Genomic DNA, 15,294 nt, shown 5'->3' with positions numbered 1-15,294 from the left:
ATGATAAAACAGAGTCCAAAAACAAATTGGAAGTTGGAACACACCTAATAACACAGGTGGTCAATGATCATGCATAACCCTAATGCAATAATTTATTACTTTAGAGTTTAGACTAACAATCAATACTAGGTGTCATCAAGATGAGAGATGGTAGGTGAGGAAAAAGTCCTCCCAACTGTCCTCTTTTCCTGTATGAAGGTGGGTTTCTTATTTTAGGAATTAATGATAGCTAAGCATGGTTGGAAAGTCTATGCAGGGCCTTCAAAAGTATATTTCCTTTTGCACAACGGAGGCTGGTGTCTAACTGTCCATTTTTGCCCCATCCAATAATATTTTGGTGAATAGTTGTTTCAAAGTTGCAGTAAAAAGTTAACAAGGTTTAGTCCAATAAAAATAGTTTTAATTTACGGGTTAATCATTTTATTAGTTCTTGAACTTAGACCCGATTTGTATTTGAGTCTCTTAATTTTCAAAATAGTTCCCGTGGTCCTTTAACTTCACTTTCATTAGGACAAATGGTCATGTCGTCAATTCTGTTAACTTTTTATGCTTAATGTAGGGGCAAAATTGTATTTTTATATTTTTAAAAAAAAGAAAAAAAAATCATATCTTTAAAATAACAATAAAAGAAAATCATATAAAAAACCAACAACAAAAAAAATCAAGTTTGGGAGGAGTAGAAATCGGGATAGAGGGGGGAGAGAGAGAGTTTAATTTTAGTTTTTTAGTTTTTTTTAATTTTTTATTCATATTTTAATCAATTTTGATACAAAAATATCATTTTGCCCCTCCATTTAACAGAAAAGTTAACAAAATTGACGGCTTGACTATTTGTCCTAACGAAACTAAAGTTACCATGGGAACCATTTGGAAATTGAGGGACTCAAATGCAAATCGGGTCTAAGCTCAGGAACTAATAAAACGATTAACCCTTAATTTGCATACCAGTGGTCTCAGGTTCTAATTCTCCATTCTTTGACAAATTGTGAGAAAATTACTATACAAATAAAATTAAAGACCACTTAACTATCTAATTTTAATAATAAAAAACTTAGGATGCTACTAAACGAACTCTAAAATTAACTGAGTACAGTCTATGATCTAAGTACACCATAATATTTAAATCAAGAATAATGTTATTCTTACCACATTTGTATACCACTTCTTTATACCATCTTATGTGGCAGCTGAGGTGGACAACCACATTAATTAAAATGATTTAATATTTTCTTTTCTTTTATGATTTATTCCCGTATTTGTTTTTCTAATTGCCTTAATTAAAATACACTTCTTTGATTTAATTGATGTGGCATATAATATGGACGTGCCACATCATGTGGTATAGAATTGTGGGATACAAATGTGGTAAATGTAGCATTACTCTTAAATCAAAATATAAAATTAACTAAGTTTACCCTATTTAACTACCAAAAATACCCCCATTACATCCTAATACACCATTATAAAAACCTAGAACAGCTTTGTTTGTGTGTGTGTATATATATATATACACACTCAAATTTGCTTTTTGCATGCATTGGTGCAGAATGATGGAGTCCTGAAGATGAGGAAATTGGAAAAACAACTTGTTCTAAAGGCTATTGAAGAATCGGACATAACAGATGATGAAGCCAAAATCAGTGATACAGTGATGTGCTTGATCACAAGATTTGCCTATCCAATGTTTATTTAGTACCTTCAATTAAATGGTATCTATTGATCTTGGCTCCACCTTTACATTATTATTTTTAATCATATTACTTGTATGGTTGTCTCATAGTACAAGATCCATTCTTTAACTTACCCATCTCTAGACACATTTGTTAATCCAGCTTGGCTTGATGGTTGGTCCTTCCCTAATCATTCATTTATTATTATTATTATTATTGAGGTTAACAAACAAACTCAAAAAAAAAAGTTCAATTTGGTTGAATATGGTGAGTAGAGTGTACCTTTTATTTTTTTAGAATAGGGTGTACTTGTTAAAATTACATTTGTTTCATAATTCAATATATTTTTTTTGGTCATTTTATATTATGGTAAATTAGTAATTCAATAAATAGTTTGGTACTATGGTGTACTCAGTTAATTTTAAAGTTCGTTTAGCAGCACTTAAAACTTATTTGCGAGAATTTATAGCTCTTGACTCGAGTAGTTAAAAACATTTATTCTACATCATCTACTCGATGGCCCAAAATTCAAACCACACGTTGCTCAATCCTTACTGTTTGACAGAAACACATTTTTCTGGCGGATCTAGTATTTGCTATGTCATGTCGCTATCTCGCGCAAGACCAATTCGCGCAGGCCACATATGTTGCAAGCTGTAACTGGTCAGCACGTTACCGGTGGCTGCAAAAGACCCAACAAAGTATTTGTGTTTTTTTTTTTCCATATTTCTTTTTATGGGCTTCAGAATTTGGAGGGAGAGACCGTTAGGTTGGAAGGGTAAGTTTTGAAAGGTAGTTAAAGCCAACGGCTCTTCCTACCCAGTTCTTGAGTTTCGTCTCTCGCTCTCTCTCTCTCTCTCTCTCACAGACACACACACACACACACCCTCCTTTGTTTCGTCAACCAAATCGCAATCAATATTCAATCGAGAAGGACAAGAACATGTATAAAATGGCAAGACCCAAATTAAGACAAGATGCTAATCGCAGATCATCATCTGCTTTTCGCTCAACCAACGGTCAGCTACCAAATCAATTAGATACAAGTGGGAACACTAATCACTCTTTATACATCCTACTACTTGTTCACTCCTCTGCAGTCTTCACCAAAGCCAGAGGAGGAGAGCTAAACCTCATCCTTCTTCTGCTGCCAATCCCAACTCTCCCAAGTTCTTGGGCACTTCCCAAACTTCCAAGTTTGATTCAATCTTCAGTAAGTGCAATTCTCAAGTTCAAATTCTATTCTGGGTTGCATTTATATTTTTGATTCTTTATGTTGGTTGTGTGCATGATGCTAATTGATGATTTGGGCAGATGGGATTAGTTCTTATTGGTAATGTTTGGTCTTAATTAGAGCCAATTGTTATGCAATGAAGTTAATGTGGAATTCTTTTAAGTTTGTGGAGGTGATGCAGAAGTTGAATATAGATTCAGTTCTGTGCTCAAACTGTTGACATAATGATCTACTCAAATGGCATTGATCTCAGGGAATTTTAGACATAACAAAGACATTGAGCTTTCTTTTATTCTGTTACTAATGTTAAGATTAAGACTAGTTTGAATTGGTTCTGATTCTGATGCATACCTTTAGGGAATGCAGTGATTGCTTTTCCTTTTTGTTCTTGGTGAGATTTGACCCTAAGGCCTATCCTTCACCATAATTCAAAAAATCAAGGACACTATGTTTGCCGATTTTCTCTTTCCAAATCATGCTGTCAGTTCTGCCTACTTACTTGTGGCACTGATGCCTGCCTAATGTTGCAATGCACGTTTGATTCTCTTAATCACAGGATTTGAAGCTTGAATCATGGCTGAAGATCTAGATAAACCACTGTTGGATCCTGAGAATTTCAATAGAGAAGGTGTCGATTTGGTAGGTTTAGTTGCATTACGACAACCACATTTTGGAATTCATTCCCTACAATAGCATTTTAAGACACTTCGAATATAACAGGAACGCTTACCATTGGAAGAAGTTTTCGAACAACTGAGAACGTCACCGCAAGGACTTACATCCGAAGATGCTGAAGCCAGATTGAAGATTTTTGGCTTTAACAAGCTTGAAGAGAAGACGGTAAGCACCATGGTTCCTAAATATGTTTATAAGTTCAGTTTTAGTGTTTAAGGCAAGTAGAATAGTCAATATCAGCTTAAGGCTAGATTGACAGAGTAATTGCTATTAAAAGCCCCCTCATTAATTTCAATGCAGGAGAACAAATTTTTGAAGTTTCTTAGTTTCATGTGGAACCCCTTGTCATGGGTTATGGAAGCTGCAGCAGTGATGGCACTTGTCCTTGCTAATGGTGGAGTAAGTAGAGTCTTACACTAAGTATTCATTTACATTTCAGGGCAATGTAAATTCTGGTTTATAACTTTATTCTGTGATGAAATGATATTTCAGGGCGAGGGTCCTGACTGGCAGGACTTTGTGGGGATTATTATCCTGTTAATAATCAATTCAACAATTAGTTTCATAGAGGAGAACAATGCAGGGAATGCTGCATCGGCTCTTATGGCTCGTTTGGCTCCGAAGACAAGGGTATGCCCCTTTGGTTGATGCATTTGGCACAGAGGATGTCACCTTTATGCCCATAATAGCAGATTAGCTCACATTTCTTTCATGCAGGTTCTCAGAGATGGGCGCTGGCAAGAGCAAGATGCAGCTATTTTGGTACCAGGAGATATAATCAGCATAAAGCTTGGGGATATCATTCCAGCTGATGCTCGCCTACTTGAAGGAGACCCTTTAAAAATTGACCAGGCAAGTGTTTGAAAAGCCAACTTTGTTGTCTAACTATAAGCAGTTATATAGCTGTCACCTTCTCCGGGTGACCTGTTTGTAGGCTTAGTGATAAGATCCACAGAATGAAGTAATGTTTTGTGGAATTTGTTCCTGCAGTCAGCTCTTACAGGAGAGTCTCTACCTGTCACCAAGAGGACAGGAGATGAAGTGTTTTCTGGTTCAACATGTAAGCAGGGAGAGATTGAAGCTGTAGTGATAGCAACTGGGGTTCACTCCTTTTTCGGAAAAGCAGCACATTTAGTTGACTCCACAGAGGTTGTTGGACATTTCCAGCAGGTAATTGAGTGCCTAACATGCTCCTCCTCATGTTAAATTCTCACAGTGACATAGTTCATAAGTTTGAAATCATGAGGTGACATCAGTGACGCGGTTTTCTGCAGGTCCTTACTGCGATTGGGAACTTCTGCATTTGCTCTATAGCTGTGGGAATGATTCTTGAAATCATTGTCATGTTCCCCATACAGCACCGCTCTTACAGGGATGGGATCAACAATCTTCTTGTTCTCTTAATTGGAGGAATACCGATTGCTATGCCAACAGTGTTATCTGTGACACTTGCAATTGGTTCTCATAGACTCTCTCAACAGGTGCATCTCTTTATAGTTTAAGTCACATAACATTTTGGAAGTCAAAAAATATTTATGCTTCCACATATTAAAAGGGGTACTTTGGATATTCAGTGGAAGAAAAAGCCTCCAATTTTGTGCTTTGTTCTGCAAACAATATAGCATCAATCCCACATATTCAGACTGAAAATGTTTGCATACCTTTGTTTTTTCTTTAATTCAGGGTGCCATTACAAAAAGGATGACAGCAATTGAAGAAATGGCGGGAATGGATGTCCTCTGCAGTGACAAAACTGGAACTCTCACCCTTAATCGCCTCACTGTTGATCGAAATCTAGTCGAGGTATGAAAGCTGACTCCATGAGAATTTCTTAATTTCAAGCCATGGAAGCAAAAGTTAATATTAAGTGTCATTGATATATCATGTTTTGGCCATATGGTTTGGCTGAATAACATAAAACATATGCATCTGTGCAGGTTTTCAACAAAGACATAGACAAGGATGCGGTTATCTTGTTTGCAGCCAGAGCAGCAAGACTAGAGAATCAGGATGCTATTGATGCAGCCATTGTCAATATGCTTGCTGATCCGAAGGAGGTAGGGATACAGTCCTGCTGTTTTGTTTTTTTTCTATTCTGTGCTGGTTACTTATGCATAAAAATATTCTTTCATCTATAGGCAAGAGCAAACATCACAGAAGTGCATTTTCTACCTTTCAATCCAGTGGACAAGCGTACTGCAATTACATACATTGATGCTGATGGTAAGTGGTATCGGGCCAGCAAAGGAGCTCCAGAACAGGTACTGATATATTCAGAGGACAAGTACCTTAAAATTCTTTGATCCCCTGCAAACAGAAACGTAGTGAACAACACAATTAAGTTTACACTTTAGAAGCAATAGCTGATCACTTATGAGAACTAACGGTGTATGAGAAATTCTTTTGTTCTTGCAATGCCAAAACCTGAATTATTTTTCTTTTGTTTTTTCTTTTCCATTCTCATCCTGAAATCAGATTCTAGATCTATGCCCCGAGAAAGATGAGATTGCTGGAAGAGTGCATAACATTATTGACAAATTTGCTGAAAGGGGATTGAGGTCTCTTGGAGTTGCTTATCAGGTATGCCATAGCTATGCTCTAATCCTTTTAGTGCTGGTGTGAGAGTTGTAATGAACTTTAAAAAAAGGAAGAGTTTAAATTATCAGTTAGAAGATGGAAATCTAAAATTTAGGTCACAACAGTTTTTCAGCACCAGATGAAATTTCTGACATACTTCAACTCCCATGTTATGGTACTGCCAGGAAGTTCCAGAAAAAACTAAAGAAAGCCCCGGAGGTCCTTGGACGTTTTGTGGGTTGTTGCCCTTGTTTGATCCTCCAAGGCATGATAGTGCTGAGACCATTCGAAGAGCACTTAACCTTGGAGTCTGTGTGAAGATGATTACAGGTACATACATGTATCATCTTGGCCTTACATAAAAAAATGTGAATATCATCTTTGTTTCTTGATTAAAACTGTAAATCGTTTAGCATAAATGTCAAAGATAGACACTTATTCTTGAATGCTTGATCTCACATTAGGTGATCAGTTGGCAATTGCAAAGGAGACAGGGCGACGACTTGGGATGGGAACAAACATGTACCCTTCCTCTTCATTGTTGGGCCGTGACCGTGACAAAGAAGAACACGAAGCTCTTCCAGTGGATGAGTTGATTGAGAAGGCTGATGGCTTTGCTGGAGTCTTCCCTGGTAAATAATCGAACACCTGTTTCACGAAATACGTAAATTCTCTCCCTAAGGCTCCCTAATTCTTGAGAGGCTTGAAAATATGAAAGGTTACTGTTTGGTAGGGTGTGCGTGCATGAAACATTTGTAGCACATATTTGTTTCATACGTATTTCCATCTCTGGATCACTCACCTGCCTTATCACTGCTTTAACTTTCAGAACACAAGTACGAAATCGTAAAAATTTTACAAGAAAAGAAGCATGTGGTTGGAATGACCGGAGATGGTGTTAACGATGCTCCTGCTTTAAAGAAAGCAGACATTGGTATAGCAGTGGCAGATGCCACAGATGCTGCAAGAAGTGCTTCTGACATAGTCTTAACTGAGCCTGGCTTAAGTGTGATTGTCAGTGCTGTTCTGACCAGTAGAGCTATATTCCAAAGAATGAAGAATTATACAGTGAGTAGTAATCTTTTCCCTGCATTCAAATAATGGTACATTTGTATCAGTAGAATACCAGGTAGAGGGCAGTAAAATCGTAAAGCAGTGCTTACTTTGCCTTTTCTGCAATTTCTACTATATAGGATTTTTACTTGCATTTTTTGTTTGTATTTGTAATTTTATTCTACGTTTCTACATTGGTTTGATGGTAAAACTGACTAGCCTACTTGCATACACAGATATATGCTGTCTCTATAACCATAAGGATAGTGGTAAGCTTATATTCTTATCATCTCAATATTCAAGTAATATTATTAGGTTTCAACTTTTCATAATGTTAAACTCAATCGTGTTGCAGCTTGGTTTCGTGCTTCTTGCGTTGATATGGGAATATGACTTCCCACCTTTCATGGTTCTGATTATAGCAATACTCAATGATGGTAATATTTCAACTAGCTCTAGCTTTACTATTTCTTCTTCTTGATTATCGAAAAGGAGTACATGACTGTGCATTATTTTAAATGCAGGAACCATCATGACGATTTCCCAGGATCGTGTAAAACCCTCTCCAAAGCCTGACAGTTGGAAGCTTAATGAGATATTTGCAACTGGCATTGTTATTGGCACATATCTTGCTTTGGTAACTGTATTATTTTACTGGGTTGTAGTCGGCACCGACTTCTTTGAGGTACGAAACACAGAAATGTTGCTTCTTGACTTTGTTTTCTGAGACCCTCTGCAACATGAACAGCAGAAGATACATTAGCTTGGTTTACTTCTACAGTGCTTATTGATTTTATATGGCTGCAGACCACCTTCCATGTAAGAGAATTATCCAGCAGCGAGGAAATTTCTTCTGCTATATATCTGCAAGTTAGCATCATTAGCCAGGCTCTCATATTTGTTACAAGAAGCCAGGGATGGTCATTTCTTGAGAGGCCTGGAACTCTCTTGATGTGCGCATTTGTGCTGGCTCAATTGGTATGACTTATGCAAACCAACTCTTAAATATATGCATTAAACTCGATAACAAAACCAAAGCTGAATTACATTTTCATTTATTTAAAAAAAATAATAATAATTCTCTCTTGTTTAGGTGGCTACTTTGATTGCTGTATATGCAAAGATCAGCTTTGCTTATATCAGTGGCATTGGATGGGGATGGGCTGGTGTCATATGGTTGTACAGTTTGATTTTCTACATTCCCCTGGATATCATCAAATTTGCAATTCGCTACGGCTTGAGTGGAGATGCCTGGAATCTATTGTTTGACAGGAAGGTTTGTGCAATGTTCTAAGTTTCATTAAAATTTGCTGCCATCACTTGTTTCTATGAGGAACAAGCCTTAGCTTGAAATGGCAACTTCTGATTTTTATGTACTTTTTATCTTTAACAGACGGCTTTCACTTCTAAGAAAGATTATGGGAAGGAAGATAGGGCAGCCAAGTGGGTACTTTCTCAGAGAAGTTTACAAGGGTTGGCAGACATGGAGATCAATAAGACCGGCAAGCGATCTTCTTTGATCGCAGAACAGGCCAGGCGGCGTGCTGAAATAGCCAGGTAATACAAACTACCATTTTCTGTTGCATTTTTACAGGTTGGATTTCATCCCATCTTGCTAATATGTACTTGGTTAAATGCCACATTAATTTCACAGGCTGGGAGAGATACACACTCTGAGAGGACATGTAGAATCTGTAGTGAGGCTCAAGAATCTGGACTTGAGTGTTATTCAATCAGCCCATACTGTCTGAAGCCAATACATGGAAATAGTATCATTCAATTTTCCGGTGAAAAGAAACTCATCAGCAGTTGCTCACATGATTGATGTTGGGCATCTGCAAAAGAAATTGACCTTTGGTTACAACTTACAAGAGTTTCTGGGGATGGAAATAGGTGATCTATGTAATGCTTGTCAATTCTTTGGGAGCTAAAAGTAAGGAATGCATTTTCCTAGTATTTATTTCTTGCAATTTTTCATATGTACAAGAGGACCAACTGTTTTTGTGTAATAATTAGGAAACTTCAAACTAATAAACCACCTCAAACAGGGGAATTTTTCTCCCTTTTGGTGTTTTTTTGGTATGACATGTATGGTTTGCTCTTGCATAAGAGAAATACACATTGAATTTTGTAGCCACTCCAGTGAAGATTGTTGGTCCTTTTTTTGGTACCATGTCAAAGATTGAACATGAATGAAAATATTCTAGTATTTTTCTTTAACTTTGGACAATCCACAGACAGCATCTAAATTTATCTGTTGGTGAATCTATTCAAATTCTTCAATGAGTAGATAGATCTGCCTTTCCACATTCTTTTCAACAACAAAATCAGTGTTCAACCAAAACCAATATAAAACACTCTTGGACCACAAATGCAATGCCATATTATCAAATGATGATCCAAGGCTGAAGGCATTCAAATCACTTGACCTCATGACTTAATAACAGAAATCTAGCATTATTTGAAGGAAACATAATTTAGGAAGAGGACATCTGAATGATTAGCGTGTGCCCCTTTCCAAGCTTCACGGAAACACAAGTCCTGTCATCCTTACCAAAATGGAGAGCCATCCCTCTTTAAACTTTGGTTCATATGTGTAGCCTATTGTTAAACTTCTTATCAGCTCCCGAACAGCAGTCAGATATTTTGGCATCAAGTATCTCAATCCAAAGTAATTGTTGTTTGGCTGATCCTCCAATCTCTTCAAGTATGCATATGTCAAAGAAAAGAAGAAGAAAATTCAGTACTTGAAGAAGATGAAATTTTAAAGAAAGATTATGGGACAAGTCCCAAGCCCTCCCTTCTGTGGCCTAAACATAAGGTAGCTGAACTCATCATCATCATCGTCAGAAAGTCCATGGCTTTGGTTCTCTTGGGAGTTAGTGGCCATTGGATTGTTTTGTGAGAATTTTGACGTTAGATTCACGAAGAGAGAAATGAATGGGGTTTTTATACATTTGTAAGGAAAAGGGAAAAAAGAGAGAGAAGAGAAAAGCAAAGATGGCAAAGGCTGTTACATGTGCATCCACCACTAGCATGGCAAAGCTGCAGTTTGCATTTAGCAGCATGCTGCAGGATGCAAGTGTTCTGCTTCTATGTATGTGTGTTTTTCAGGTGGGTTTTGATCATGGTGTCACATTTAGTCTAGATATTAGAGCTTGAAATTACCTTCATGCCCCAAATACCCCTTTTTATAGCTTGGCTTCAATGAAAATTGCGAATTCAAACTTAAGACCTCTAACCTCTTTCGAACTCAAGACCTCTAACCTCTTTCAAGGCTAAGAAGAGAGAGATCAAGAGCTAGTTATTAGGTGCAAGTGTTAGGTGTTTTGCTTCTTGGAGATTGTTGTATCTACTGTCTACATAACGTTATACATTCTTAACCAACCAGAAAAAAAGAAAAAAAAAAAGAAAAAAAAAAGGATAATTACGTTTGTTTTCAAGTTAATGACAGTTGCATACATTGTGATTTTGACTGGAATTATTTCTAAAACACTTGTAATTTATTTAAAGGGATTAATTAGCATGATCCAGAAAGTTAGTTTTATTTGAATAATTATGTTTGGTTTGATGAAAGAACTTTGTTATTTTCCTCACAATCCTCTGCTTATATTCCCAACACATCACATGGGGTTCCTATTCAGTTTTCGAAAAATCGGCCGAGGCGGGAGGACACTGCCGCGATTTCACCCCAATCGTTAGGGGTAGGCGGCAGGGAGTTAGGCAGGTTGGGTGGCTGCTTCTCTACTGTTCTCAACCCAACCAGTGGCAACTACGGCTTCTTCTCTACTCGTCAGAGGTTTTCTTCTTTTCTTTGTAGCTGCTATTGGGCTCATCTTATTTCAAACGCGCGCAAGAGGCGATTATGGAGGCAGAGAAAGAGGAGAGATGATGGGAGGTGATGGAGGCAGAGAGATGAGAGATAAGCGAGGATAGGGTTCGTCCAAAAAAAGATGAAGATAGGGTTAGTGAAACGCTGTGTTTCACTTATGGGCTGGTATTTCAACAAGGTTCTCTTTATGGTATTTCAACCCTTTTATTAATTTTGGTATAAATTTATAATTTATAATTTATAATATAAAATAATTACTAAACAAAGAAACGCTTAGGCCCCGATTACTCATCTAGGGCTAGGCCCTGCATGCCGCCCACTTATTCCTCTAGGGCTAGGCCCCTACATGCCGCCCACTTACCGCCTAGTGATTTTCGAACATAGTCCATATTTTGCCAATACCTATATATACAGGGCAATGATTTCTCCACTCCTATTTTATCCACTTACACTCCTTTTTTAGTTATAAAAAAGGAATATAAGTGGATAAAATAGGAGAAAATGGAGTGGGGAAATCACCACTATATATATATATATATTTACTCTTACGTGGTTATCTTTGCATATAACATAAATAGAAGTTTTTGTACTTATAGTGTTTCAACCTCTTTTTCATGCATGATTAAGAGAGGAAGATAAACTTAGGGTACTTGTTCTTCAAGGCACCTAAAATATATTCATCAATAATCCCTACAGTTTAGGAATGAGAATACACCTAAATTGTGGGTAAGGAATTATTAGGTCCATTTTTTTTATTAGTGACAAGGAATTTGACCGTAAAAAAGAACTTCACAATGTACATTACTTGTACGCTAAAGCCAGAGCTATATTTATCATATGACTAAAAGCCATATTATCATCATCTGCAAGAAAAGCTTCTTAAAAAGAAGACATCTGAACAATGCGCTCCTTTCCCAGCCTCACCGAATCGACGTAATTTGTAGGGCAATGTGCAGAGACACCAGGAGCCACCAGTCCTATAATCCTTAGCAAAATGGAGAACCAACCCTCTCTATACTCTGGCCCATACGTGTAGCCCATTGTTAAACCTCTTATCAGCTCCCAAACAGCATTCAGATATTCTGGTATCAGATATCTTATTCCAAAGTAATTTCTGTTTGGTTCCTCCTCCATTCTCTTGAAAGATGCATATGTCAAACAAGAAAACAATAATTCAGTAAAAGAAGAAGATGAAACTTGAAGAAAGTTAGCTAAAGGGTTCATTTCAGGCCTTGAAAGACATCAGCCCCACAATGAACGTACATTCCCTCATACCAATATGTCCCCAATGAACCAATTTAAATCAAACAGTAACTTTCTATTGCGCCATTAATCTTAATAACCATGTTGCATGTGTCCGTAGTGACATTTCATATCAACAAGGAAATGCAGGATAGAATGCTGCAAATTTCTTATTATTCGGGCGACTAGTTTACAGAGCATTCGGTGGACAGGATTGAATATGAGGACAATCAATAGTACTAAAATTAAACAAACTGTATAAGCAAAGGCTTGAATACATACTTGTTCATTGAATTGGCTGTCATAGTAAAGGCACACCCCAAAATGCTTATACAAGAAGGTTTTGTCGTCGTAAGGCAACCTGGGCACAAGATCATTGCAGTAGACAACCCTGAAGTACTTTGGGACCGGAGAATTCAAATGGGCTTCCATGTACCTCCCCAGTTTCCTATTACCTACCCGGGGCTGCCCAAATGTGTACACACCCAGCAACCTTTGCATCAGCTCCATCTCCTCATGCAACACCAGCACTGATGGGAACAGTACGGCAAGTGCCCCACCTAGGCTATGCCCGGTAACTACGAATTTTGCATTTTTGTGCTCCTCAAGTAAGCTCTTCAGCTTTCTTCTCACAGCATAGTATGCAGACTTCTCCCCCATGTCTGGTGGAACTATCTTCTTGCTAAACCGATCACCTCCACCTTGTTTCATGTGAGAATCAATGTTTGAGGATGATGCTTTGGAACCTTCTGAAGATCTTTGGCTAACATCAACACAATTTGCAGAGGTGAATTCTTTCTGCATCTCTATGAGTTGATTGTAGAAGGTTACAGCATTAGTTCTATTCCCCAAGCCTAAGGCTTCTAAGAATCCCATGTGTACTTTCCCCAATTTGGGAACTTCATACCAAGAGTAGTCAAAATCGGCACTCCAATCATCGGCATCAAAAGTTCTGTTCCCCTGAAGCTGATCAGTATCAAATTTGCATCTTTAGGCTTGTCACAAAGCATGAACACTTGGGTGGACATCTGCTTTTGGAAATCTATCAAGCACCATACAATAAAGGAGAACAAACATCAATTGGACTCAAAAAGTAAGTTTAATGACCGAAAGTCATGTTTAAAATGCACTTCTTACCATTCCAGCAATTGTAGAATTTCACAAAATGCATCTGCTTTCATTGTCAAAATTAAACTAATTAGTATTTATAATGATCAACTGAAAGTATATTGAACCCCTCATATGGTTAAAACATAGCCAAAAAACAAAGAGAGAAGAGAACAAGAATAGCTTGCCTTCCAATGGTCAACCACGATATATCTAACGACTTGTGCATTCTCATATGCTAACTTGGCAGCCATCATACAGAGATCCATGAGAGCCCTGTTGTTACCCAGTTCAGCTTTTAGGCTTGTTTCTGCTAAGTTTTCACCCTTGTAGAGGTCTATCCGCCCATCAAAATGTCCAATTGTACTTATGAAAGTCTCTGTGCCCCTCTGTGGCACCACGACTTTTCCTGCTTCCCCAATCACCATTACAGTAAGCAATTATACTACTAGGATTAATTGAGAATTAACAGTTTGCAGTACATTCCTTTTATTAAGAAAAACCCAAAAAGGTCATAAATTTGCAAATTTTGTACACAAGACCCTTTGTCCATAGAATGAAGGCATATACAATACAGGTAGGCACAAATTCTAAACAAAAGATATGTGCAAAGAATTTCCAAAAAGCCTTACGTTTTGTGTTTGCCTATATATGTTTTTGTCCCTTAGTAAACAAGAAATTCCATTCACTACGAAGAGAAAGCAAGCAAGTTAAGCAAACACATTAGTTAGTGAAAATGGTTTCCAATGTTTTCATTCTGTAATTTTAATTCTTGTAATTATGCATCTATGAGTTAATCTCCCAAGTAAAAGTTAAATAACAACCCAAAAGAGGCCTAAACACAAACAAATTTACAGGGGCAACATCATGATTTTCTGATACAAGCGCTATTGGGGAGGGGGAATTGAACCTAGGACGTGGGGTGCACTGGCAACAACATAATGATATATACAAATAGAGAATTAAAACTCACAAACATAATACAAAATGAAGAAATTAGCAAATGGGTAGCAATAATAATAATAATAAATGTGATCAGTGTCTGAGTTTACCATAAAGCAGAGTTATGAGCAAGCCAAAGAGGCCTCCATTGAGAGACAAGAGGTTGAGGATGAAGTCAACAAGGTAGCCAGTCCACTCCAGAGGCTTCCCAAAAAGGCCTATGATTTTCCGGGCAATTATGGACACCACTATGACCCATCTGTGATCCCCTGCCACTCTACCCACCACTTCTTCGTCTGAGCCCTCAAGAAACCGAACCCCACTGTCTACATTTTGCAACACCGAGTACCTAAACAAGTCCCTGAGTCCTCCCTTCTCTGGCCGTACGATCAGGTACCTAAACTCATCATCACCGTCAATATCATCACCATCATGATCAACTCCAAAATGGCGGTGGTTATCCATTGCAGTTGAATTGGTTTTTATGGAAAAGTCTGAGACTTTAAATGATTTTGAAGTTGGAAGAGAGAAATAATGAATGGGGTATTTATAATTTCATAAATAAAAGAAAAACAAAAACAAAAGATTTTGTTCTGGAAAGGGGAGGAAAGCAAAAATGGGTAAAGGATGTTACGTATGCATAGGTAGCTGGAGCAGAGTGCAAATGCTTTTGGTTTGGCAGCTTTTAATTTGTTTCTGCAAGTGTCTCTGTTTGTGGATTTGTTTTTTTGGTTTGGAGAGTTGCATATAAACAAATTTGTCGTTAAACTCGAAATAAGGTCGCATTTGTAATCATCATTATGTCTCAAGGTCGCATTTGTAATCATCATTATGTCTCAAATGTTGTACATATAAAGAAGAGCTACATGCCCAATAATACAAAGCAGCAGATATACACGCACGCACCCTTTCTTTTCTCTCGGGAATTTATCAAATGACATATTTTGATCATTCTTTAACTA

The 15,294-nt window shown here is 37.5% G+C and overlaps 2 protein-coding genes across 3 annotated transcripts; one reads left to right on the top strand and one right to left on the bottom strand.

The window, feature by feature from the left end:
* Positions 1-2,619: 2,619 nt before the first annotated feature.
* Positions 2,620-9,429, top strand: LOC103327538 (ATPase 10, plasma membrane-type). Of its 2 annotated transcripts, none has more exons than XM_008229870.3 (22): positions 2,620-2,883; positions 3,461-3,543; positions 3,625-3,744; positions 3,880-3,978; positions 4,072-4,209; positions 4,297-4,431; positions 4,570-4,749; positions 4,854-5,060; positions 5,263-5,382; positions 5,517-5,636; positions 5,718-5,840; positions 6,055-6,159; positions 6,342-6,486; positions 6,621-6,788; positions 6,986-7,224; positions 7,446-7,478; positions 7,565-7,646; positions 7,734-7,894; positions 8,017-8,187; positions 8,303-8,485; positions 8,603-8,766; positions 8,864-9,429. In XM_008229870.3, exons 2-22 carry the CDS (start codon positions 3,478-3,480, stop codon positions 8,958-8,960), a joined length of 2,856 nt encoding a protein of 951 aa, XP_008228092.2. In that variant the 5' UTR covers positions 2,620-2,883; positions 3,461-3,477; the 3' UTR covers positions 8,961-9,429. The 2 variants fall into 2 exon arrangements, with proteins under 2 accessions (XP_008228092.2, XP_088907506.1); XM_089051380.1 differs by having other exon boundaries at positions 2,645-2,883; positions 4,297-4,435; positions 4,574-4,749.
* Positions 9,430-11,663: 2,234 nt separating this feature from the next.
* Positions 11,664-14,953, bottom strand: LOC103327539 (alpha/beta-Hydrolases superfamily protein). Its single transcript, XM_008229871.2, is given in 6 exon segments — positions 11,664-12,178; positions 12,566-13,233; positions 13,236-13,325; positions 13,421-13,454; positions 13,579-13,799; positions 14,443-14,953. Coding segments are annotated over 6 exon segments (1,626 nt in total). The 5' UTR covers positions 14,798-14,953; the 3' UTR covers positions 11,664-11,920.
* Positions 14,954-15,294: the final 341 nt, after the last annotated feature.

Source organism: Prunus mume, linkage group LG4, assembly GCF_029339155.1.
Source record: "Prunus mume cultivar Tortuosa linkage group LG4, ASM2933915v1, whole genome shotgun sequence".
In the NCBI taxonomy this organism is placed as follows: domain Eukaryota; kingdom Viridiplantae; phylum Streptophyta; class Magnoliopsida; order Rosales; family Rosaceae; genus Prunus; species Prunus mume.
Note: the sequence above shows the minus strand (reverse complement) of the source record. Positions and strands in the feature narration are given on the sequence as shown.